Consider the following 26,201-nt stretch of genomic DNA (forward strand, 5'->3'; position numbering starts at 1 on the left):
CACCACAACATACAAAATTTTGCACGTATATAGATGAATACATGTACGGATTATATTTAGTTGAACTGTACTGCGCTATATATTTATTGCATTAATTGATGTTGACTTAATACTTTTTAAAGATCATCGTGCCCTTAGTTACGAAGAGGTATATATGGAACAACCTCAACCGTTATTGTGTTCAAGTTTGGAAAGAGGGGGGCACTGAAGAAAAAGTCCAGAGTTGTCTATACGATCGAGACTATTAGCATTTCCTATCTGAGTGCTAGATAAGTTTATATTATGAGATTATGACGAGTCCAGTATTTTCATGGTTGAACTTGTAGTAACTAGTAAGAAGAGTTGCGATAGCTGGTTGTAAGAATAGTTCTCCGTCTATTTTTGTGCTCTTCTCTGTTAGCTGTGGAAACTACCGATTATTTGTTGTGTCTTTAAGTTGGATTGAAGTGGTGTTCGTCAAAGGAGAGTAGCCAGCGGTCTCGAAGATCTTCAGGAGCATTGGGATCTTGATGGAGATCATATACCAGAAAGATAACAGATCGAGGAGCCTTTAGCCCCATGGTTCTGAGAAATCGCCTCCAGATCAGCTCAAAATGATGCGATGAGATGGCAAAAAAATTCCACCATCTCTCAGAGCATTGATTCCTTGAAAAACCAATTAACCTGCTATCCCTAACGAGGCTTCTGAAGCCAACCTTGACGTCAAGGAACTTGTGCTGGAGAGTGGTGACTACAACTCATATTTCTGCTATGTCTTGTCGGTTTAGGTAAGTAATTATGCCCTGCGGTGCGTCTCATGAGTTAATTACTTCTTGTACCCCCGTTTGGCCGTTTTCCACGCATGTAGCTTTTATTTTTCAGTTGGACATGTTTGTATTGCTGCCCAGTAGACTTGTTTTATTTCTTGATTCGCAGCAGAGAACATTAACGGAAAAAAAATCCAAAGTCAACTGTTGGACTCATTAAATGCTACTGGAATTAATAAAGAAAAACTTCATTATGTTTATGTACACATTTTTGTTACTATTCAAAAGAGAAGTGATGATTTCCAATTTTCTGGTGGAGGTATCTAGCGTACAAAAGATTCCCTTGAACGATTTTTGGCCTGTATGGAGTCTGAACACGGAGTCCCGCCTGCTTCAACGCGTCAGTCCCCCCGTTTAGAAAAACAAAAGACTATAATAGTACAATACTATTACTTTATGCCCATATGCCTCGACAAGAAAGGCGTGGAACTTCTGCTTAGCTATAGACTCGTCATGTGTGTTACGCTGCAACAGTCACATCACATACATGTTGGACTCAACGTACGCGTTTACTCTCAAGTCGATCTCCACTAACTCCGGTGTCACTATGCATGTTTCATACCATCTAGCTAGCCCCATACAAATATGCTACCAGGGACAGTGCTAATGCTTCACTGAGAGATCGAAAGCGTATGTCCAATTGCCCATACATTATAACCAGCGTTACATTCTTCTTCAATTTGCAAGTCGAGCAGAAACACAACATACACATAACACCAGCAGGGCAGCTCCGGTCGGCAATACTGCATCGACTTCGCCGGCGCGCGCCATGGGGGACGTGGGCAAGAAGCCGTACGTCGTCGCTGTGGCCATCCAGGTCATCTACACTGGCCTCTTCATCGTCTCCAAGGCGGCATTTGACAGTGGCATCAACACCTACGTCTTCATCTTCTACCGCCTCACCACCGCAACGGCCCTCCTCCTCCCCCTAGCCCTCATCTCTAGCTGCCGGAGACGATCAGCTACTACTACGGCGACACCGGAACCGACAATGTCGTGCCGGCTGCTCTTCAAGCTCTTCCTCTATGCCTTACTCGGGTATGCACATATATCCACACATTTCTCACTGGGCAATTCGTTTTTTTCCCTGAAAACGTTATAAGGAGGCTGAAGATCGTTAACGGGGATGTATATATATGGAAGGCATGATTATGGTTTAAAGTTCTGAAAATTATTTGAATGATCAAATATAAGAAGTTTCAAAAACAAAACAAAAAAATCAACAATGTGTTTTTAGTCAAATTTTGGCAAGATATGATCTGATTTTTGAAAAAATATTATGTTACATGCATTGCAGGAACACCTTCACCCTGAACGTGTACAACGTGAGCCTGAAGCAAACCTCAGCTACTGTGGGGTCGGCGGCCACCAACTCAATGCCGGTCGCCACCTTCCTCCTTGCGCTGCTGCTGCGGATGGAGGTGGTCAAGGTCCGGAGCCGCTCCGGGCTAGGTAAACTCGCCGGCGTCGGGTTATGCGTTGTGGGAGTTCTTGTCATCGCCTTCTTCGCCGGGCCTTCGATACGTCCCCTCGCCAACCACCCGGTCTTTGCTCACAAGCCACACAGCGTCAGTAATAGCGCATGGATCAGAGGCACCTTTCTTCTTCTCCTAGCATGTACAACATGGTCTCTTTGGATCGTCCTGCAGGTTAGCATGCATGAGTCTAGCAGTTTATTTCACATTCATCTTGTGGCATGGATGTAATGTTTATTACCTTTTTTACTTATTTGCATGCACATGCATATGTACGATTGATTGAGCTTTATTTATTTATGTGCATGTATATCTTAATGTATGTGTGTAATGCATGCAGGTTCCGTTGCTTAAAGAATACCCAAACAAGCTCATGGCGACCGCGATGCAGTGCTTGTTTGGTGCACTTCAATCCTTTGTTGTGGCTGTGGTAGTTGAGAGGGACTTCGCCAAATGGAAGCTTGGATTGGATATCGGCCTCCTTGCCATCCTCTACTCGGTTAGATAGCTATACTTTTGTTATCTTTTCTCTTGGTAAATGCATGACTAGTTTTGTAATCATGATTTGAGTGGACATATTTTGAAATCAAGGTTGGTGCAAATGATGGACTCACTTTCACCACGTTCAAATGTTGTAGGCTTTCTTGGGGACAGGTGCATTGATGTACCTTCAAGCATGGTGCGCGGAGATGAAAGGACCCGTGTTTGTCGCTATGTGGAGCCCATTGGCTCTGGTTTTCACGATCGTCTGCTCGTCTTTCTTCCTTGGAGAAGCCGTACACCTCGGAAGGTACACAATCTTTTGAAAGTAAATAGTTTAACTGAATAGTTATCTAATAATTTTTATGGTAAAATGGAAAAAATAGAGAACTATTTTAGCACCTTAAAGGTTGCCTATTCACTAAGGCGAAAAGTCTACTACATGGCATTCAGAGTGGCATAGTTTTTAGGGAGCGTACCAAAACCTCTAAATATCAGATTCAATGATATAATCAACCTAAAGATTACTCGGAAATATGAGTTTAAATACTGTAATTATTCTGACATAATTAATGATAGGAAAATTGATTCGTTGGCCCTTGTTTTTGCAGTATTTTTGGTGGAATTCTACTCGTTGGTGGCCTATACAGCGTGTTGTGGGGGAAAAGCAAGGAAAAGGAAAATAAGATAACACCAGTGGTGCTAGAAGAAGGACAAAGTCAGGGAGAAGGAACCGCGGTACATGAGAAAGATGAAGAAGATGAGTTAACATCTCATGTATAAAGCTCAATTTACACCCAAATAAATGTACCGCTAACAACATGGGACATTTTTTCATAAAAGGAAAACCTCCTTTTATAGAAAATCAAATTTTTAATATATACTTCTCATGTAACATTAGTTGACGGCACGGTCTTCAGTGTTACACTTCCACAATCAATATATGTGTAATTTTTTTATTCTTATAAGATTTCATTATTGAAATATATTTCATGCTAGACCTAGTAATATAGATTAGCATTTTAGTTGGTATTTGTTTTCTTAATGTCATTGTTAAGCTCTTATATATTCGATATGAAAGGGGGTATAAGAGAAACATTATTTTCCTAAAAAAATGTTAAAGATAAAGAGTCACACTCTACGCATTGCCAAGGGGTCCCCAGCTACCTGGCCTCCAGGCTCCAGCGGCAGAGAATCTGATGTGGTGGCACCATTAGAGCCAGTCTTAGGGTCATATTTCAGAAAGACGAAGACAAACGATGAAGCGTTACCGTCTAGTTGGGCCATTTTTTCGTTGGTTAGACTAGGCCTTATTTACTTTGGTTAGCTAAAGTGGGATATAACCGGTGGGCTAAACCATAGCTACAAAGCCGATCCTGACATGCTGCATACTTTCTCTCAAAAAAAAAAGGCATGCTGCATACTACTAGTATTGACAGATTTTTTTCTTTTGGTTCCATGGAGCTCTCTGATTGCTCAGATGTCTCTTTACTTTTTTCTGGATACGGTCGTTGGCAATGGCAACAAAACACGTCCAACCCTACGGTTGTGCAAAAAGTGCAGCCATGATACACCGCTCCGGATCAGGGTATATTTACGTTCGGGTCGCGGGGTCGTTCGGCTATTTCTTGGACAAGAGCGGAGATGGCTCATTTTCAATTCAATAATATTCCATGACTCCTATTTGAAATTTGAAAGCCAATCACTGACCTTTACGCGGCCACGCACAAGGTGCGAGAAGCCAAGCAGTGATCCATATCCAATGTAATCATAAGTGTCTTTAAATCCAGAAATATCCAAAAACGAAAATTAAGACAATATAGAGAACTTATTTGTCTTCAACATTGATTTTCGTAACATCTCATATACACCTAAAATTACTTTGATATTTATACTAAGAGGCCCAATCTCTAGTTTCGCCCCGGGCCCCCGAAATGTCAGGACCGGGCTGGCAAGGCCCACCATTCGCTCTCAGAAAATGCCTGGAAGCACGTGCTAGAGCCGGCTCTTGCATGAAAGCCTACTCCTATTCTCTCTCCTTCTAGCTCTTCTCCAACTAGACAATAATATATTATTTTAATTCTTATAGCTAGCTGATTAGGATTTATTGTACTTGCTCTAAAATGCCTTATTCCACATAAATGGCAAAAAATAGGATCCCTCAAGATTCAGCAACAGCTTCACTGAGATTCCAAAACTTCTATGTATATATCTCTGTATGAATTTTTAAACCTATGTAGACAGCTTGTGTTAATTTATTTGGCCTTTCATCTGCACACGTTGAGCAGTATTCTTCCCAACCATCTGGGCTCCCCTGTCTCTGCAGTCTGCCCACGTTGTTGAGGAAATCCCAGCAATGTGACACACGATGACCAGCGTGTTCCACACTGCTAGCAAATGTTTGAGTTGGCCCAGGTGTGCATGTTCCTCCCAGGATCGTTTCCTCAACCTCCAACTGCACGTCTGCACAGGTGATCATGTTCAGTTTACTACGATGAATTATACATGAGGCCGGAGTTATGACGGCAGATATAAGGAAACAGCCGGGTGGCTTGATTGGGAATGGATAAAAGGAGCTCGATCGGGCATGCATGGGTGTACACTTGCTAGTTTTCCAAGGCAAACAAGCATGGGTGGCCGAGGAGGAGGACGGCAGGATGCGGACTATGATGTGGTGATCGTGGGCGCGGGCTTCTCCGGCATCAATTTCGCCTACAGGCTGCAGGAGCGCAACCCGGAGCTGAGCTACTGCATCCTGGAGGGGCGGCACCAGGTGGGCGGGACGTGGAGCCTGTTCCAGTACCCGGGCATCCGCTCCGACTCCGACCTCTACACCTTCGGCTTCCCATGGCGGCCGTGGGAGGAGACGCAGCCCATCGCCCGCGGCCCGCTCGTCCTCAAGTACCTGGAGGCGTCTGTTGCCGAGGCGGGCATCGACAACAAGATCAAGTTCAACCATCGGGTCGACAGCATGGACTGGTCCTCGCCGTCGTCGACCTGGACGCTCAACGTCACCACCGGCGCCGACAACGAGGTCGTCTCCATGCGCGTCCGGTTCGTGCTGCTCGGCACGGGATACTACGACCACGACGAGCCGCTCCAGGCCCGCATCCCCGGAATAGACCGGTTCCGGGGCGCCGTCGTCCATCCCCAATTCTGGCCCCGGGAGCTGGACTACACCGGCAAGAACGTCGTCGTCATCGGGTCCGGCGCCACCGCCGTCACGCTGCTCCCCAGCATGGCTGACAAGGCCGCGCACACGACCATGCTGCAGCGGTCGCCCACCTACATCCTCTCGCTGCCCGAAGACGACGCTCTCGTCAGGGCCACCCGGCTCCTGCTCCCCGCCGCGCTGGCCTGGCGGCTGACTCGTTTCAGGTGGACCCTGGCGATGTTTCTTCTCGCGGCGCTGTGCCGGTGGTTCCCGCGCGCGGCTCGCCCGCACCGTCATCCTCTGGCTGACGTCCCTCCAGCTGCCGACCGGCACCGGGATGAAGCCCCACTTCACCCCGCGGTACAACCCCTGGTAGCAGCGCATGTGCATCTCCCCGGGCGGCGACTTCTTCCGGTGTCTGCGCACCGGCAAGGCCAGCGTGGAGACCGGCGTGATCGAGCAAGTCACAGAGGACACCATCAGGCTCGAGTCCGGCCGGGAGCTGCGTCCGGACATCATCGTCACCCACTGCCACGGGACTGAAGGTCCGGCTGGCGGGGGGCATCGACGTCTCCGTCGACGGCAGGCCCGTCCACGCGCGTGCCCGGCTGCTACGCGCGCGTGGAAGGGGTGTGCATGCTCGAGAACCTGCCCAACCTCTTCTATTCCATGGGCTACTTCGACGCTCGGCGCCGACGCCACCGCGCAGCTCGTCTGCCGCCTTCTCAACACGGTCACGCGCGCGCACATAGTGCGCTGCCTGAGTGAGGCGGAAAAGAGCACCATGGCCGACCTCGACCTGCCTTTTGCGCCCCTCAACTCAACCTACTGGAAGGATCTCGCAAATGCGTGGTGGGGAGACGTGCAAACCGGCTTGAAATGGGCAAGATAGGTCGTAAGTCATTTACCCTTTGTCCATGCACAAGTGCTGCAATGGGTGGGTAATCAGCTCCTGACCAATCAGTTCCTTGTGCGATATGTCATATTTTTACTTTTCAGTACCTATTTATTCTATACTATTGTATTCTATCTATATATCTACATCTATATCTAATAATAAAGAAGCTAAAGTTTTTGCCAAAATTTGCGTCTAACATTTTCTAGACTGATTTACCCTCCCACAAAATCCCTTAATACAAGACTTGCCACGGTACCGGTACCCACTCCGCTACGGGGCACGGGCGATGGGCTGGCGCCGCTCGGCATTCGCCCCTGGTGGTCGGGGTTCTCGGTTTACGGCGGCCAACGGAGGCATCTGCTCGTGGCCCCATGCTAAGCGAGGGGTGCGGCGTAGAGCTTGTCAGTGGGCGGTGTCGTGGACGTCGTCTCGCTCGCTAGAGGGGTTTGGGCCTCTCTCGGCGGAGCTTCACCGCGCGTTGGCCCGCCGTTCCTCATCGCTGCCACCATAGTGGGGGAGGAAGATGCAGAGGATGGGGGTCCTACGGCGCCCTCTCCTCGTTCCTGGGCTTGGCCGGATGATGGGCTGCTTCTAAGGCCTTTTGCGGAGGGCGACGACCCAGCTGTGCGGTCGGGGCCGCTTGTGAGATCTGGGCCCATCGTTGTGTTGGGTGGGGCCCAAACGGAGGCCCAGGGGGACTCTCCGTGCCCAATCTCGGTCCGCCCAAATAGGTGGTGGTGGATCCGGAAGGGGGGTCATTTCGGTGAGCTTCTAGGGTTTCCTGCTTCTGCCACAGACATTCGGCAGCGGGGCAACTCTGCACGGTGGATTTGTCTTGCTCGTCCACCCCAACCGCTCTCCCGTTCCTTTGCGCAGACAATGCGAATGGGGTCGCCAAGTGCCCCGCGGTGGAGGACGCGCGGATGGAGGCGACGATGCACCCCAGGGCCTTGGATAGCAACGCCAATGCTAGCCGTCGGCCGAAGTACCAACAACGGCAAGGGCATGGCCAGGGACCGGACCAGGGTGCCTCGCAAGGTCAGCCGCCGGCGTGGTGGCTGGCACAGGAAAAGAAGAGGCGGGGGCAGCGTCATGCGGTGGAACACGAGGCCGGGCTCGCGCACGGCCGTGAGCGTGGTGGTGCTCGCGGTGTGGACCAGCGGGGTGGGAAGCAACCAGCGGCCCAGGGAAGGCACGCCCCGCGTACCGCTTCCAACTCGGTGCCCCTGCGAGTGGCTCCACCTCAGGCGAGGGTGATGTGGGGGTGGTGCGTCGGGTGGCGGTGCGGGCAGCTCAAAGGCGGAGTGCTTCAAATGCGGTCAAGTTGGACACTTCCAACCCGCCTGCACAAACGAGCAGGTGTGTGTGTGTTCTTCGCCCAGGCAGGCCACTTCTCCGCAGACTGCCCGCTCCAAGAGAAGGAGCTAGCCAGAGCTTCACCTCATGGGCCAAGCGATCCGAGGCGAGGGTTTTTTCTACCTCGACTTCGAGGATGATGAGCAGGACGAGGTTGGGGCCTCCAATGCGGCCATCATCTCCGGTCATCTTCCCCTTCATCGGCCGAAGCTCGCCATCAGTAGTCTTCTCGTCTCCCGCCGCTTCTTCTTTAGCCAAGCGTCGCGTCACCATACTTGTGTGTATATAGTCCTCCTGGACCTACACCCTCCCCCTACCGCTATAGGTGGTCAAGTCACCATGGGCAGCTGAGCTCCGCCACCTCGGGTGGTCACCGACAATGATTCTGATGGCCTACGGTCTTCGTGTCAGTCAACGATGGACAACTCCCCGTGTTGTCGTGCCTCCCTAGTATCCTGCGTGCCCTCCTCAGCTATTCCGGTGATTGCCGGAGCGGGTTGGTCGTTTGGCCAATGTGGCCGCTGACATGGCCCCGGGCCCAACAGTCAGTGGCTCCCGCTAGGCTACCCTATATGTAAAATGTTTCTAGGTCAATTTGATTTTCCATAAAAATGTCAGAAATGAGTTAAAATTAACTTTTACAATTCATAGAAACTTGATATATGAGAAATTTGCAAATAAGATATCAAAATATTCACAAAATTGAACTCCGTCTATTTATGCCAAATTAATATATGAACAACATTAACACATTTTAATTAGGAGATCAAAACAACCATCCTTCTTTAATTATGGGTTTATATGAAATGCTACACAATATGCATTCCAGACCATTTCAATTGATATTGCACATAGTGTTAATGTTAAAACCTGTAACATGATATATCATACATTTGTGTGCATTGCAGTATGCCATGTTGGTTCTAATAAGCGAACTTAACTAAGTTAGCACTTTTCAATAAGGGAAATGGGCAATGTAAATATGAAGTGTCATAGTCTCCTACTACCGTTGAGCAGTCTCCTATAAGGGACACTCAATCTTTTCTGAGAAACTAGCAAATCAACACCATCTTACGCAGTTCATTTGAGATTCAAGACAAGGGTGTCATCACAAATAAGAGAATCCGCCCTTCACTAACCTCAGTTTGTGCATCAATTTGCTTTCAACTCACTTGATTTCGGTAAAGATCCACATCCATATTAGTTAAGGAAGACGATGATAGGTCGAATGGGTAGGGGTATGATTCAATAGGAAAAAGGGCAATACGTTCCTACGCAAAGGCACGTTGCGGTTCACATAGTGCCGAATCAGCGAATGGCCCTTTTTACTCCAATGCCATTGTTAGGCACTAGGAAGTGAATGTGTACTTCGTTTCCGGTATTGGTTGTTCGCAATAGAGCCCGAGCCTGAGCTCAACGCCGTTGAAGATCCGTAATCTTCTATTAAAGGACAAGGTAAGCATAACTTTGGTTTCAAAAGTTTCAACTTATGGACATATTGCATACGGTTTTAATATGTTTTATTCGATAGATAGAGTTTTCCATGTTACAGTTTCCATTCTTGTACATGTAATGTTGACAAGACATTTACTATACTTGAAATGTTTGGAAAATGTACATGAGAGTAGTAGATTTTTTTTCAACAATACAAGAGTTGTTTGTCAGGATCTCATCAATTCTTTTTATGGATCACGATCTTGAAAAAGCTCAAAATCTGAAATTAATTTTGGCGGCTTTTGAGCAGTTGTCGGGATTGAAAATCAATTTCCATAAAAGCGAATTGTTGCCCAAAATGATACGGCTCTGTATACAGAGTTGTTTGGTTGTGGGCAAGGCCAATTTCCTATTCGTTATTTGGGTATTCCGATTCATTATCGGAGACTTACAATCGCGGAATGGAAAATAGTGGAAGAAAGATTACAAAAACGCCTAAGTAGTTGGAAAGGTAAATTATTGTCCCTGGGAGGAAGATTGGTACTCATTAATTCGGTACTAACAAATATGATACTGTATATGTTATCATTCTTCATTCTACCGAAAGAAATTCTGCATAAACTCGATTATTATCGATCCAGATTCTTTTGGTAAGTGGATAGCGAGAAAAACAAATATCGACTGGTTAAATGGAGTATAGTTTGTAGTCCCAAATATCAAGGAGGGCTTGGAGTTCATGACCTGGTGGTCAAGAATTCAGCTCTACTGGGTAAATGGCTGTTTAAGCTACTTACCGAGGATGAGATTTGGCAAACTATTCTTCGGAGAAAGTATATCGGCTCGAAGACATTATCCCAAGTGGTTTGGAAACCTGGGATTCACACTTCTGGGCTGGTCTTATGGCAACAAAAAATGTCTTTTTTCGCCATGGTACTTTCTCGATCAAGAATGCAGCACAGATACGGTTCTGGGAAGATGCTTGGCTAGACAATGCACCCTTAAGTGAACAGTATCCTGCTTTGTATAGGATTGTTCGTCGCCAAAGTGATACCATTGCCACAGTAATGACTACCTCACCTCCGAATGTGACGTTCAACGAGTTTTACTTGGACAAAGGCTTGTGGCATGGAATACCCTAATTCACCGGCTCGGAGATATTCAACTATCGCCTAAACCAGACGAATTTAGATGGAATCTTCATGTAGATGGTACTTTTTCTGTAAAATCATTATACAATGCGATCCTTCTTTCTGATTTACCAGTTGACAACAATAAAAAGATTTGGAAGATGAAGATACCATTAAAAATTAAAATTTTTGGATGGTATCTTCGTCGTGGGGTTATTCTCACCAAAGACAATCTTGTTAAGCGGAATTGACACTGAAGTACACAGTGTGTTTTTTGCCGTCAGGATGAAAACATTAAACACCTATTCTTCCAGTGCCAGTTTGCGAGATCTATATGGTCAGTCATCCAAGTAGCGTCTACCCTGTATCCTCCGACTAGTGTCGCTAATGTCTTTGGCAATTGGTTTCATGGTATCGATTCAAGGCTTAAGTTGCTTCTTAGGGTGGGGGCGCTAGCGCTTTGGCTATGTAGAAATGACAAGATTTTTATTGATAAAAATTGCTCTTTGTTGCAGGTCATCTACAGATGTACAAGTATTCTCCGTGCGTAGTTACCTCTTCAGCGAGTGGAGAATCGAGACCTATTTACGGAGGTCTGTACACGGTTGGAGGCTACGGCGAGGGATACTTTTTCCCCACATGGGTGGCAGCATAGTCTACGGATAGAAGCCCCACCTACACCTTAGGCGTCACATGATTCATCGTTCCAATATGTATGTCGCCTAGTTTTTTTTATCTTTTTGACTTGAGACAACAAAACGGATGTGTGCATCCTGATTATGCAGAGGCTGGATGTAATTGCTTTTTAAAGTAATAAAGCATCCTTTATCAAAAAAAAATCTAATTGATACAATTGCAGAAGGTCACGCCCATCCTCCCCATAACAATATGCATATAGCCACACGGAGTTTCACACAACAATAAAACATGATAAGATAAATGATAAAGAACCAGAATCTTTAAATGCTCATATGTCGTCTCAGACATTTACACCGTCTTTAATGTTACACTTTAACTATTAATATCCATGAAAATGTTGTATTTAAATAGAAAATGTGTAACTATTATATCAATTTGGCACCGTATATGTCTTGAGCTACTCTTATGTCTTCCCCAAGAGTTGCATATATCCAGGTAACACAAAAGTTGAAAATCATATGGAGGTCACTCAAGCACTCGTACAAAGAAAAGAAAAAAACTTCACCTAGCTACAATGGCTAGTGTGATCTATAGCATGGTAACAAAAACCATGCCCTTCGGCCTGTATGTACATGACACCGGGACACACCCATGCTACAGCCTATCAATATTTCAGTTGAAGTATAGAAGGACGATCAAAAACAGCGACAATCGCCTATGGTGGTCTCTGTCCCAGTATGCATGACCTTACTTTTGTCGGTTGGTCTTGCAGTTTGACGGGTGCCAGATCGTCACAGGTCGTCCACGGGTATGTTAATAAGCCGACCGGGTCGAGGCTGCTGATGACACTCGTTCAGAGCTCCTCACATTGTACCGCTCGTACACTTTGTCGCGGTTCTCGTTCCACCAGTTTTCTGCCTGATGCTCCCCAAAGCGCCTTCGACTGCATACAAGAAATGTTTCAAGACGGGAAAGTGTCAACTTAAATTCGAGTTTACAAGGAAATATGGGCCTGTCAATTAGTATAGCAGAAACTTAAGGAAGAATGTGCAGCACTGTTAGAGATATATTTGGTATAGGTATATTAGGTAGTCTAGGATTTGTAATCTCTGCCTACCATATCTCTAGGAGAGCTATCTTAGCCTCCAAGTCTGTACCACTATATATACTCGCCCGAGAGGCTCAATACAACATTCAACATATTCCGCATATCTCTCTCCCTCTCTATCCTTCTACATGGTATCAGAGCGGCACGCTCCTTGACCTAGCCGCCGCCCAAGCTTCCGCGCCGCGCCGCCCCCGGGGAGGTCGATCTCCATGATCTACTCCGGGGGCCGCGCAATCCGTATGAGGGTTCGTTCGCCGATCCGTTGATCCGCTGCCCTCGAGTCTTTTTTTTTCCCAATCTGTAGATTGGTTTTCTTTTTGCGTCGCCGGTCGCTCGACCGGCGTTTTTCTTTTTTGGTTTACCGATCATAGATCGGATTGAGTCGCCCATCGCCCTCGTCCACTTGCGCCTCTACTCCGACAATGGCATCGACATGCACCGGCCATCAACCGCATGGCACAGCCGGACGTGCCGCACACGGGGCGCCCCTACGTGCGACGCAGCAGGCTGTTTCGCCTGCACGGTCTCCATCGCCGGTTCGTCTTCGCCGTCATCGCCAAGGACATCACCGACAACGTCGCCAGCGACTCCGATCTGCGGCGCGTCGTCCACGCCATGGCACGTGTAGCGCCACCGTCGGTCTGATCAACCGACCCCGCACACGTCTACGCCAAGCACGTCCCCGAGCACGCGCCTACCACCGATCGAGCATCGGGTTGCCGCTGCGTCGCCCCTTCGGGTCGCAGCGCCGCCGCCTTTGGTCTAGGCTGCTAGCCAACGACGCGCCTTCTGAGGCGCGTACGTCGCTGGTGGCGTCCCGCCGCTGCACCGACTTGCGCCCTGCAGCTACGCCGGCCCCTCAGGCCGTGGCGTCGCCGCACGCGGTCACCTTCGCCGTCCCCCGCGCATCGACGCCCGAGGCCACCACAGCGCCGCCCCTTCGGCGCGGGTCGCCTCCGTCCGCGCATGGTCTTCGTCACGCCGCTGGGTCTTCCTCGCCTACTTCGTGTACCGCCGCCGCGCTTCACCCTGTGTCGCCGCTGGGCTCGCCAACCACTTCAGGTCGCGCTGGGCTCGCCGACCACCGCAACGCCCATCTAGGCGTCCAGCATGACCACCCCTGGTCACCGCTGGGTTAGCCGCCTTCTACATCTCCAACCGTCTCGACTTCGTCGCCCGTGCCATTGCCTCGTCCCCGTCTACACCACCTGCTACTCTACTCTGAGAACCGCGGGAAGCGTCGGCATCTCTCCGTCGATCTGCGACCGCGACGCTTCCGGAGGCCTCCTCTGCTAGTCCCTCTGACATGGCGACAAGTTCATGATGGTCCCTGCCCCTCGCATGCCCGGTGCGCAACACCGGAAGTGCCTTCGTCCCCGACACGTTCCCGAGTCTGGCAAACTCGCGCCGGACGTCTCGTCTTCATCGGCTTCGACAACGTCTTCTTCGGCATCGCCTCTACGACTGCCTCGACCGCGTCACCGACTTCTTCTATGTGTACTCGGTTCTGGCAAAACCGAAGTATGCCTTCGTCCCCGACGTGCGCCTGGTTCTGGCAAAACTAGGGTAGCACCTCGTCCTCGACGGCTCAGACTGCATCGACTTCGGCATCGACCATCTCCACGACTGCCTCGGCGCGTCTCCGTCACTCTCCTCGCACAGCACCTCGCATGCGGCTACATCAACACCGGCACCCGGCCACGACATCGACCACGGCATCCCCTCGCGCGGCTACCCCGACCAAGGTTGCAGCACCCACGCTCTCGGCTACCTCGACATCGGCACAAGGGCTACCACCTCGCACGAGCACCTCGGCTTCTTCTACAGTCCAAGCATCCGCGACGCGACATCGTCCACGACGCTCACGCTACGACTGCGGGGGAGTGTCAGCCCGTTGGTTCCTACCTTCGGCTTCTCTCCAGTCTGACCGTCCGCGACGCTACCGTTGTTCACGTCACTACCGCTACGACTGCGGGGGAGTGTTAGAGATATATTTGGTATAGGTATATTAGATAGTCTAGGATTTGTAATCTCTGCCTACCATATCTCTAGGAGAGCTATCTTAGCCTCCAAGTCTGTACCACTATATATACTCGCCCGAGAGGCTCAATACAACATTCAACATATTCCGCATATCTCTCTCCCTCTCTATCCTTCTACAAGCACAACTCTCAGCAAATTAGCCTGCTGAACAAGATAACCTGAAGTTTTTATTTTCTCATATGTAACTGTAGGAATTATTTTTGCTCTAGATTATGATATGAAACTACACAAACTGCCTTAATTATTTGGTGGCATATGAACTTGTCGACAACACCGTATAATATATATGCTTCTATTACTATTCATCTTCTATGTAGGCAGTCTGGACAGTACAATCGCGAGAAACTGACTAAACAAGCTACTAGCATTGCAATCACCAGTGTTTAATGAGTAGCTTGTATGTGAAAAAATAAAAGCTAACTTGGAAGCAGAAAGCAAAGAAGAGATGAAAAAACGTGAATCACCTGAAGCGAACCCTCTTCAGATCCCGGGTGCCGTCGCGGAGGGTCGTGAGCGTTATGTAAACACCTGGTTCGTACTGCTCAATCCACTCCGCCTGTACTTGGTTGCTGGATATTGATACTGTGCCTCGAGACTTGTAGCCATCCTCATTGTTTTGAAGGGACCTAGCATCAATGCTGACATTATCATCAGCTCTGCTACTTGCGGACATCATCTCGTCACTATTGCTGTGTGCTCTTCGATGAGGACGATCTGCTTCGTGAGGACTGGTAATTCGAAGGCTGTGAATGCTCCCTTCGCTGTTTTCACTTATATTACTTAGTAATTTATGTTGGCTCGAGACTCCGTTTGAATTAGGCGACCATCCAGAGTTTGGACTATGTGCATTTGAAGCATTGAGTAATTCATTCCTTGATGGGTGAATTTTCCCATTCATGCTAGAGTAGATAGCAACATGTGGCTCGGCACCATTTGGAGCATGTAATTGCTTTGCTTCATTGCAATCATAAGCTCCATTATCTGGTGGTAACCTCTCAGCCATGTCCTTGAGCTACATAAGACAATATACGTTTAACAATTATTTCTGGTGAAAAAGAGGTATTCTGTTCATTTCGAAAGAAACCAATATAACTTAAGAGAGCTAAAGCATTGATATGTACCTGTGCTGTTAATGATTTTATAACTTCTTTTGCAGCTTTCGATTTTGCAGATTCCTCTGCAACCAGTGTCATGGCCTCTTGTACTTTCTTCGCTGATTTATGCAGTTCAAGCTCATGATGGTCACAACGCTGTCTCAGGCTATCAACCTACACATATAAAAGTAGTTTCAATTTCTTGCAACATAATTAGCACCCAAGGAAATTTCTAATAAATAGAACAAAGTGAATACCTGTGCACGCAGCCTCTCAACTTCCTGATTTAAGAGCTCATTTGTTTTCACCAGATTATCAGTAGCGCTTTTTGAGAAAGAAAGACCATGAGTTGTTGGAACTGGTGTGGTGGACCGTGGTGGACTAGACTTGCGAGAGAAAGGGGAAACAGCCCTTGAAGTGGCTACTGACCGCGCTGATGTGCGCACTGCTCTGGGAACGGGTTTGTTGAGATCTACGCCGCCAGAGAAAGCAATATCTCTGAGCTGCAGTAGCGAGCTAACTTGAGGATTCCGGAGAAATGATAATGCATCGGTTCTCTTCCCTTGTTTTGCTGCCTTATTATCCAAACTTCTAATCATATCCATGTTACTAGAAAGGATGGATTTTCCTACTCTAGCTTCACCATTGCTTTCCCCATTACTAGTGTCGGAGGCATTCTTCAGTTTCAAGAAACAAGAATCACAAACGCGCTGAAGTTTCTTGGGATTAGGAGCCAATGCTGCTCTCAAAGCCTTCCTTGAGGTACATGCGTTACAATGGACAAGCCCACAGTTGTAGCAGTTATGCCTCTTTCGGGTAAATCCAAACGGCTGTCGACATGAGGAGCACTGTGATTGATCAGCTCCAGAAACCCATTTGTGCAGGCATATAGCAGAAGTGAAGTTTGCACCGCAGGCTATGTGCCGAACAGCTCTATCCCTCAATGCCTCTACCTGTGTAGGTACCTTCCGGTCCTCTATATCTCCATGGCCCAATCTCCCGTTAGCTCCCTTGCCCCATGTAAAAACTTCGCTTCTACTTGTCAAAACTGCAACGTGGTAGGAACCACAAGCAACTTGTAGAACATGCTCACTTGCAATCTTATCTTCAACTAAACATGGCCTTCCATCAGAATTTGGATTTCCGAGCTGACCGTAAACCGAGTTACCCATGCTCCACACTTTTCCAGAAGTTGTTAAGCCTACAGTAAGACTGTGACCACATGCTACCCTGTAAAAATCATAATCAATAAGCGAAGCTACACAAGTAGGCTTAAGCCGTGCATCCTTATCACCATGACCAAGTCGACTCTTGTCGCCATCTCCCCATGTGAATAGCTTTCCAGCAGACACAGTCGCGCTGGACTGAGTGACGATGACCTCTACAATAGCTGCAGTATGCCATACACCACATGCAACCGCAATTGTTTTCAGCCCTGACAGTGACTCTACCTCCCTTGGATACGAAATGCCCTTCACATCTCCATGTCCTAATACCCCAAATGAACCATCCCCAAAGGTGAACAATTGACCCATCGATGTGATCAAGGCTGTATGCCAGGTTCCACAAGAAACATAAGCAATTTGGAGACCTTCCAGAGCTCCAGATATCCTCCTAGGTATCCAGTGTCCTACATCAGTACCATGTCCTAGAAGTCCAACATTGTGAGTTCCATCTCCCCAGGTATAAAGTTCACCAGTTGTGGTCACAGCGCAGGTATGAAACTCCCCACATGCAACAAAATCTATGTTGCAAGCAGCTAAGGACTCGACAAGACGAGGATGAACAGAATCTTCCCGTGTTCCATGGCCAAGGCGGCCTCCAGAATCTTCACCCCATGTAAAAACTTCTCCATTTCTTGTGACCAAGGATGCATGCCTGACCCCACAATCTACATGATACACATCGAGAACCAACCTAGACTCCAACGGCTTTGGGAGGAGGAAATCAGTCTTCCCGGTTGATCTAATTACAGTGTCAGAACTGGTTCTCGCAGAGCTATCACAAACAACTTCACCCCACACGTAGACATCACCTAAGGAGTCGCAGTCATCTTGTGCAGAACCATGGCTGGATGTACTAGGGGCACTAGAAATGCTTGCTCTAAGAACATCTGATGATGGCCCCTTTGTGTACATCATCGTCACATCTGATCTTCAAGCAACTACAGAGCGAAGCGAACACTACCAGTAGACACATACACTTGCAGCTGTCATGATAGAATAAGGCGGATATCTCAAACGCCTGCACGTATTTAAGAGTAAGTGTAAAGTCATCATACAGAAGCAGACTGAAACACAGATTAAAAAACTTCACAAAAGAGAAGAGGCAGCAAGACACGTGCTGGCTGCAGGTTATGGGATGCCACAAAGGGTGTACAGAAAAAGCAGAGCAGGTTTGCGAAATTTAATGTTGAGAAGAAAGAACTAGTATTTTCACTACTTCACCAGAAATGAGAACAGGCTTGTTGTATTCAGTATAACCGCAATCCTTCCAGAAATAAAGGACAATAACTTCAGGTAACATTTTCCAAAATTATTAGAACCAACATTGTACACAGAACAGAGTTGTTCTGCTGGTAACTTGAGATGCACGAGCACAACCTCTTTTTCCAGGATAAAAATCAAAATGGGCACTGTATCATGCTCCATCAGCCAGATTCTCCAACATATTTGCTCTCTTCCTTCCCCACAGGCCTAGCACTAACATAAACACAAAATTTTCTGACAAAATCATCGTCTGCTCCTCCTACATCTGCATTACCAGACCACATCATGGGCACACTCTGCCTAAATGCCTCAAATCTTAACCTGAAAGCCACAAGAACTACCAATGGGATGGAAACAGCCGCCTCTACTGCCAGAGAGCAGCCAACCAAGATTCCGAGCAGAGAAGCCTTTTTCCGGCACCAGACGCCGTGAACCAACCAACCTACTGAGTTCAAATTTGTGCGGGAAGGCGGAAGACTTGCTCACCGGAGTTCCAGGGGAGGACGAACCGTCCGCGCGCTCTATGTGCGCCGCAGAAGAAACCGCCGTCTCCTCCTATTCCTAGATCCACCCCAGCCGGAGTGCCGCCGGATGCGGAGGAGATTCGCCGGCCTCCGTACGCCGGCGGCTGGCTGTGGTCGATGCGCTTCCTTGCTCCACTATTTCTTTTCTCCCCTCTCTCTCCTCCCTCTCTCTGTCTGTGAGTAGTGTGACTACTACAGTAGCTGTGAGTAGTGTGACTGACCTGTTACTCCTCTGGTGGATGCTTTCTTTCTCCTTTTGGGGCGCTCCGGATCACCCGGCGGAGTTGCGGCGGCGGTGCTGCGTAGCCGTCGTCACCGCCATCATCACACCCACGCGGCCGCACACGCATGCACATGCGCTTCTTGTGTTCTTGCTTTGGACTCTTCACTCACTCACTCCCTCCTAGCTTATCTTGCTTCTTCTTTAAGCCAACCTGCAGCTTAGTTAAAACCCCTCTCTCTTCTGCCCTCTCTCTCTCGGTGCCGATGGAAAGCAACTGAAACAGCTGGATTAGTTTGGCCTGTTCCTGCGGTTTATCACACTATGTAGTGTGTGTTAAATTACTATTCGGATCTGGATGGCCTTGTTCCTGTCACCATTCTCTGAATCCATATATGTGAATGTCTTTTATTTCTCAAGAAATGTTACTTTCCATATGACTCCATAAATCCAGTTATTAATATCTTAATCATGGTGTCAAGATACGAGTAAAAGAGCAAAAGCATCTCTAGCAGATCCTATAAAACGGTCCGGCTCGTAAAATTTGAACAATATGCCGTCATGGGTTCTTCTTTTGCACCGAACAAACAACACATATCGGTGCGACCCGTAAATATTCCAGGTTGTCTTAGCGATATATGTAGGATTGTCGCGCGGATTTTCTGTATATGACCATTGTGTCTATGTATGAAATATCTGTTATATATGTATGATTATCGATGTTGAAAAGTAGCGCGGAGTACTTTAAAAAAAATACAGCTTAAATTTGCAGTTTATGTTCGAGCAGATCAAATTCCATTCCGTAAAACAGGTTTGAAATGTAACTCAAACGGCTTTTGCGGCATGACATTAAAAGGGATCTGCTAGAGATGCCAAGGGTTTATCTTGCATTTGTGCTTCACGGATTCTGTGTGATGATAAACTGTAGAATTCTCATGGTTGTATGGTGTGGTCATTTAATTCTCTTAATCACCAGTTAACTAGAGCCACATTTGCATTTTTAAATTTTTTTTATTAAAGCATCTCATATACATGTACATCCAGCAAGATCTTAACACAATCTGTTGATAATATTAGTGTGTGTTTTGGCATGATCAGCGGCTGATATGGTCATTTTTCTGTTGTGGAATAATAAATGGATGGACCTGCTTTTGAGAAGATCAGGTTGGGGAAACATGTTTACACTAGATTATTAGAATCTAGGTTGGAAATGCTGGGCAGAAACCGGCATAATTTTTTCAGCTACTTGCATATGCTAGTTGTATATTGATGTGAGCAGCTTGATTGTTGTACCAAAATCAGAAGAGAGATCACAAGGCTTGCTTCCAATGAACTCATTTTCTTTTCTTGGAGGTGGTCACCAACCTTCCCCCGTATAAAAGGAAGAGAATGTTTCTGTCATGACTTTCTAGGACACCTCCTAGCTGTGACACGCGGATTAATTAAATATAGATACGAAATGCAGGGCATGCGAAAAGACATGGCAAAATTGATGGATTTTTCATGTTACAATGTACGGAGGGCTAATGGGGATTAGCCTGGACAATACAATGCAGATTAAGATTGTTCTATTAGAGTATATATCTGTATATTGTATTTTCCCCATGTGTTAGGGGGCTTCCTGCATATTTGCGCCTGTACATGTACTATATATTGTGGCCTTTGGCCCCCTGGTAATACAACAAGTATATTCCCTAACATGGTATCAGAGCAAAATTGGTCCTCTAGTTGATCCGTGCTTGTTCCCGGCCGTCATTGTCGTTCTCCAAGTCCCGGCCGCTCCTCCGGCCATCCTCCGGCCACTACTCCGGCCGGCCGTCGTTGCCGCTCTCCACCTCCGGCCGCCGCTCCTCCGGCGCCGCTCTCTGCCCCCAGCCGTCCTCTCAAAGTCCCGGCCACCGTTCTCCAAGTTCCGCCCGCCCTCGTGCGCAGCTTGCCGCCGGCCGTTCGCTCCGCCGCCGGCCCACTCCGCCGCCGGCCCTGCCACCCGCTCCGCCGCCCGCCCTCTTCTCCCCCGGCCGGACCTCTCTTTCCCCGGCTGGCCATCTCCGTTTCCGCCGCCGTCCCGAAGCAGAGTTTCCATCGGGTTGATCCCGATTTGATCTGGTTCTGAAAAGAAAAAAGAAAGAGAGATGTCTTCCTCGTCGGGCTATGTTGCGATTTCTCGCTGCCCGGTGATCTTTGATGGCGCAAATTATCCTGATTTCGCTGCCTTCATGCGCGTCCACATGCGCGGTCTTCATCTTTGGGATGTGCTTTCTGGCGAGGTCTTCTGTCCGCCGCGCCCCGTTGCTCCTACGGTGCCTGTGGCACCGCCGCCCGTTGCCCTTGCCCCTGATGCTACTCAGGCGGATAAGGATGCAGCAAAGAGTGCTGATGATACTGCTCTGGCTGATTATGACCGGAAGGTCCAGGATCACTCTACTGCCGTTGCGACTTATCAGCTGGATCTGACTGACTACACTCAGTGGATAGATGAGGATTCTCGTGCTGCTGCTGTTCTCACCTTCAGTGTTCTGCCTCAGTATGCTGCTGAGTTCGTGGGTCTTCCCACTGCTGCTGCTCAGTGGGCTTTTCTTCGTCAGCGCTATCAGCCGTCTGGGGATGCTCTTTACCTGTCTGTGGTCCGCCAGGAGCATGCCCTTCAGCAGGGTGATTCTACTATTGATGAGTTCTACACTCAGAGTGCTGCTATTTGGCGTCAGCTTGATTCTCTTCGTACAGCTGTGTGTGCCACCTGTCCCTGCTGTCTGACTGTGCGCGCGGATCAGGAGTTTCAGCGCATTTTTGAGTTCTTGTCGCGGCTCCGTAAGGAGTTTGAGCCGTGATACGTCTCAAACGTATCTATAATTTCTTATGTTCCATGCTAGTTTTATGACAATACTCACATGTTTTATATACACTTTATATCATTTTGATGCATTTTCCGGCACTAACCTATTAACAAGATGCCGAAGCGCCAGCCTGTTTTCTACTGTTTTTGGTTTTAGAAATCCTACACAGGAAATATTCTCGGAATTGGACGAAATAAAAGCCCAGGGTCTTATTTTCCACGGAGCTTTCCAGAAGACCGAAGGAGATACGAAGTGGGGCCACGAGGTGGCGACCCCACCAGGCGGCGCGGCCAGGAAGGGGCCCGCGCCGGCCTGTGAGGTGGGGCCCTCGGGCGCCTCCCGACTCTGCCCCTTCGCCTACTTAAACACTCCGTCGCGAAAACCTTAGTACCAAGAGCCACGATACGAGAAAAGTTACGGAGACGCCGCCGCCGTCAATCCCATCTCGGGGGATTCAGGAGATCACCTCCGGCACCCTGCCGGAGAGGGGAATCATCACCGGAGGGCTCTACATCACCATGCCCGCCTCCGGACTGATGCGTGAGTAGTTCATCCTTGGACTATGGGTCTATAGCAGTAGCTAGATTGTTGTTTTCTCCTCTTGTGCTATCATGTTTAGATCTTGTGAGCTGCCTATCATGATCAAGATCATCTATTTGTAATGCTACATGTTGTGTTTGGTGGGATCCGATGAATATGGAATACTATGTCAAGTTGATTATTGATCTATCATATATGTGTTGTTTATGATCTTGCATGCTCTCCGTTGCTAGTAGAGGCTCTGGGCAAGTTGATACTTGTAACTCCAAGAGGGAGTATTTATGCTCGATAGTGGGTTCATGCCTCCATTGAATCTGGGACAGTGACAGAAAGTTCTAAGGTTGTGGATGTGTTGTTGCCACTAGGGATAAAACAATAATGCTTTGTCTAAGGATATTTGTATTGTTTACATTACGCACAGTACTTAATGCAATTGTCTGTTGTTTGCAACTTAATACTGGAAGGGGTGCGGATGCTAACCCGACGGTGGACTTTTTAGGCATAGATGCATGCTAGATAGCGGTCTATGTTCTTTGTCGTAATGCCCTAAGTAAATCTCATATTAGTCATCATGATGTGTATGTGCATTGTTATGCCCTCTCTATTTGTCAATTGCCCAACTGTAATTTGTTCACCCAACATGCTATTTATTATTGGAGAGACACCACTAGTGAACTGTGGACCCCGGTCCATTATTTTACATCTGAAATACAATCTACTGCAATCATTGTTCTCTACTGTTCTTTGCAAACAAACATCATTCTCCACACCATACGTTTAATCCTTTGTTTACAGCAAGCCGGTGAGATTGACAACCTCACTGTCAAGTTGGGGCAAAGTATTTTGATTGTGTTGTGCAGGTTCCACGTTGGCGCCGGAATCCCTGGTGTTGCGCCGCACTACACTCCTTCACCAACAACCTTCACGTGGCCTTCATCTCCTACTGGTTCGATAAACCTTGGTTTTTTACTGAGGAAAAACTTGCTGCTGTACGCATCACACCTTCCTCTTGGGGTTCCCAACGGACGAGTGCTTTACCGTCACAAGGAAGATACTGTCGCACGTCAGCAAGCCGCGCCGTGCACAGCTACTTGCCCGTGGTCGTGTTCCGCTCTCTGAGGTACTGGCTGAGCTTCGTGCTGAGGAGACTCGTCTTCGTGGTGCTGGTTTTCTTGAGGTTCCCTCTGTACTTGCTGCTCGTGGCCCTCCTGTGCCGTCTGCTTGTGGACCTCCTACGCCGCCGGCTTCGTTGCGGTCTCCAGCACCGCCGATACTCTCTACTCCTCCAGTCCAGGGCCAGAGTCAGCCTCAGCAGCCTCGTGGTATGACAGCACCTCCCTGCACCTACTGTGGCAGGTCTGGCCACATTGTCTCTAGCTGCTGGCAGAGGGATCCCAGCTTACGGCAGCGGCACTATACTCGTCGGCAGGCTGGTTCTTCCGGATCTTCTGCTGTTGCGCTATCTGATCAGGACATTATCCGTGGTCTTCGTGGTCTGCTCGCTGCTACAGGCTCTTCCTCGTCGGGTACTGCTGGTTCTGTGCCTGGCTCTTCTGGCACCGCGCGACCACCACCTTCTACACAGTCAGGTACGTCATCCCCGTGGTATCTGGATTCTGGAGCTTCTTTTCATATGACTTATGCGTTTTCTATTCTCTCTGCTCTTCGCTCTCTTGTTTCTCCTGTCCGTGTTATTACGGCTGATGGTACCTCTCTTCCTGTTTCCAGTCGAGGCACCCTTTCTACTTCCTCTTTCTCTGTTCCTGATGTTTCTCATGTTCCTAGCCTTAAGATGAACCTGTTTTCTGCTAGTCAGCTTACTGATTCTGGTTGTCGCGTCATTCTTGACGCTGATTCTTGTACTGTTCAGGACCGCCGTACACAGGCCCTGGTTGGAGCTGGCCCTCGCAGCCTTGAGTCCCCGGGGCTCTGGGAGTTAGACTGGCTTCGCGTTCCTCCTGCTGACACTTCCTCTGCCAGTTCTCCTGCGGTTGCTGCTTCTGTCACTGGATCTTTTCAGCAGTGGCATCATCGGCTGGGTCACCTCTGTGGCTCTCGTTTATCGTCATTAGTTCGTAGTGGTCTTCTGGGGTCTGTCTCAGGAGACGTTTCTTTGCATTCGTGTCAGGGTTGTAGGTTAGGCAAACAGATTCAGCCTCCCTATCCTACTAGTGCGTCTGTATCTCAGCAACCTTTTGATTTAGTTCATTCAGATGTTTGGGGTCTGGCTCCCTTTCCTTCGAAAAGGGGTCATCGATACTATATTTTGTTTATTGATGATTTTTCGCGGTACACCTGGTTGTTTCTTATGCACTCTCGCAGTGAGGTGCTCTCTATTTATCAGCGCTTTGCAGCCATGGTTCGTACTCAGTATTCCACGCATATTCGTGTGTTTCGTGCTGATTCTGCAGGAGAGTATATCTCCCAGCACCTGCATGGTGTTCTTGCTGAGCAGGGCACCCTTGCTCAGTTCTCGTGTCCCGGCGCCCATGCTCAAAATGGTGTCGCCGAGCGTAAGCATCGTCATATTCTTGAGACTACCCGTGCTATGATGATTGCTTCATCTCTTCCGCCGCATTTCTGGGCTGAGGCTGTTGCTACGTCGACTTACCTCATTAACATTCAGCCTTCTGCTGCCCTTCACGGTGGCATTTCTCTCGAGCGTCTTTCTGGTCGCTCTCCCGATTACTCGATTCTTCGTTTATTTGGTTGCGTTTGCTATGTCCTTCTCCCTCCTCACGAACGCACCAAGCTGACCGCTCAGTCTGTTGAGTGTGTTTTTCTCGGATACAGTGATGAGCATAAGGGCTATCGCTGTTGGGACCCTGTTGGTCGTCGGATTCGCATCTCTCGTGACGTCACGTTTGATGAGACGCGTCCCTTCTATCCTCGCCCCACCTCGGGTACTTACCCGGTGGATGATATCTCTTTTCTTATTTTTCCAGATGCACCCCCTGTTGTCCCTTCTCCTCCTCCTCCTAGTTCTGATGCGCCCCCTTCGGCGCCATCCTTTCCTCCGTCTAGTTCCCCTAGTACTCCCCGTTCTCCGGCTTCGGATCCTTCCGATGCTGTCCCTTCTTCCTCTTCTTCTGATGAGTTGTCTTCTGCCGATGAGCTCCCTCCTTCACGGCCTGTTCGTCAGCGTCGTGCTCCAGCCCGTTACTCTCCTAGTCAGTATGGTCTCTCTGTCGTTTCCGAGCCGACTTCTTATCGGGATGCCGAGCGTCATCCTGAATGGCAGCTTGCCATGGCTGAGGAGATCGCTGCGCTTGAGCGCACTGGCACTTGGGATCTTGTTTCTCCTCCTTCTGGTGTTCGTCCTATCACGTGTAAGTGGGTCTATAAAATTAAGACCCGCTCTGATGGATCTCTTGAGCGCTATAAAGCGCGTCTTGTGGCTCGTGGTTTTCAGCAGGAGCACGGTCGTGACTATGATGAGACTTTTGCCCCTGTGGCTCATATGACCACTGTGCGTACTCTCCTTGTTGTTGCTTCTGTTCGACGCTGGTCTGTGTCCCAGCTTGATGTTCAGAACGTTTTTCTTAATGGCGAGTTGAGTGAGGAGGTTTACATGCAGCATCCTCCTGGGTATTCTGTTCCCGATGGGATGGTTTGTCGTCTTCGACGTTCTCTCTATGGTCTGAAACAGGCCCCTCGTGCCTGGTTTGAGCGCTTCGCTTCTGTGGTGACTGATGCTGGTTTCTCTTCTAGTTTTCATGATCCAGCACTTTTCGTTCATACTTCTCCTCGTGGACGCACTCTTCTTCTTCTCTATGTTGATGATATGATCATTACTGGTGATGATCCTGAGTATATTGCCTTTGTCAAGGCTCGTCTTCGAGATCAGTTTCTTATGACTGATCTTGGTCCTCTTCGCTATTTTCTTGGCATTGAGGTTTCTTCCACTTCTGATGGCTTTTCTATCTCTCAGGAAAAGTACATTCATGATCTTCTTGCTCGTGCTGCTCTTGGGGATTGTC

General features: G+C 48.4%; 2 protein-coding genes and 1 pseudogene across 3 annotated transcripts; 2 read left to right on the forward strand and 1 right to left on the reverse strand.

Moving 5' to 3' along the window:
• The first annotated feature begins 1,435 nt into the window (after window positions 1-1,435).
• LOC127341593 (WAT1-related protein At5g64700-like) lies at window positions 1,436-3,544 on the forward strand. Its single transcript, XM_051367457.2, has 5 exons — window positions 1,436-1,844; window positions 2,104-2,455; window positions 2,622-2,780; window positions 2,920-3,071; window positions 3,373-3,544. Exons 1-5 carry the CDS (start codon window positions 1,576-1,578, stop codon window positions 3,542-3,544), a joined length of 1,104 nt encoding a protein of 367 aa, XP_051223417.1. The 5' UTR covers window positions 1,436-1,575.
• A 1,846-nt stretch (window positions 3,545-5,390) lies between these two features.
• On the forward strand, window positions 5,391-6,807 carry LOC127345787 (uncharacterized; annotated as a pseudogene).
• A 4,859-nt stretch (window positions 6,808-11,666) lies between these two features.
• LOC127341608 (PH, RCC1 and FYVE domains-containing protein 1) lies at window positions 11,667-19,090 on the reverse strand. Of its 2 annotated transcripts, none has more exons than XM_051367479.2 (5): window positions 18,849-19,090; window positions 15,872-17,858; window positions 15,642-15,788; window positions 14,985-15,532; window positions 11,667-12,312 (listed from the first exon to the last, which is right to left on the reverse strand). In XM_051367479.2, exons 2-5 carry the CDS (start codon window positions 17,753-17,755, stop codon window positions 12,183-12,185), a joined length of 2,709 nt encoding a protein of 902 aa, XP_051223439.1. In that variant the 5' UTR covers window positions 17,756-17,858; window positions 18,849-19,090; the 3' UTR covers window positions 11,667-12,182. The 2 variants fall into 2 exon arrangements, with proteins under 2 accessions (XP_051223439.1, XP_051223431.1); XM_051367471.2 differs by having other exon boundaries at window positions 18,590-19,090.
• Window positions 19,091-26,201: the final 7,111 nt, after the last annotated feature.

Source organism: Lolium perenne, chromosome 1 (assembly GCF_019359855.2).
Source record: "Lolium perenne isolate Kyuss_39 chromosome 1, Kyuss_2.0, whole genome shotgun sequence".
NCBI classification, from domain to species: domain Eukaryota; kingdom Viridiplantae; phylum Streptophyta; class Magnoliopsida; order Poales; family Poaceae; genus Lolium; species Lolium perenne.

Excerpts from the sequence above, each read along its gene's own strand:
- LOC127341593 (XM_051367457.2), top strand. The coding sequence starts at position 1,576 with ATGGGGGACGTGGGCAAGAAGCCGTACGTCGTCGCTGTGGCCATCCAG. Across the intron at positions 2,781-2,919 it reads TCCTTGCCATCCTCTACTCG|GCTTTCTTGGGGACAGGTGC; the intron begins GTTAGATAGCTA and ends CAAATGTTGTAG. Across the intron at positions 3,072-3,372 it reads GAAGCCGTACACCTCGGAAG|TATTTTTGGTGGAATTCTAC; the intron begins GTACACAATCTT and ends TTGTTTTTGCAG.
- LOC127341608 (XM_051367479.2), bottom strand. The coding sequence starts at position 17,755 with ATGATGTACACAAAGGGGCCATCATCAGATGTTCTTAGAGCAAGCATT. Across the intron at positions 15,789-15,871 it reads TTGAGAGGCTGCGTGCACAG|GTTGATAGCCTGAGACAGCG; the intron begins GTATTCACTTTG and ends TTATATGTGTAG. Across the intron at positions 12,313-14,984 it reads CTGAAGAGGGTTCGCTTCAG|TCGAAGGCGCTTTGGGGAGC; the intron begins GTGATTCACGTT and ends TCTTGTATGCAG.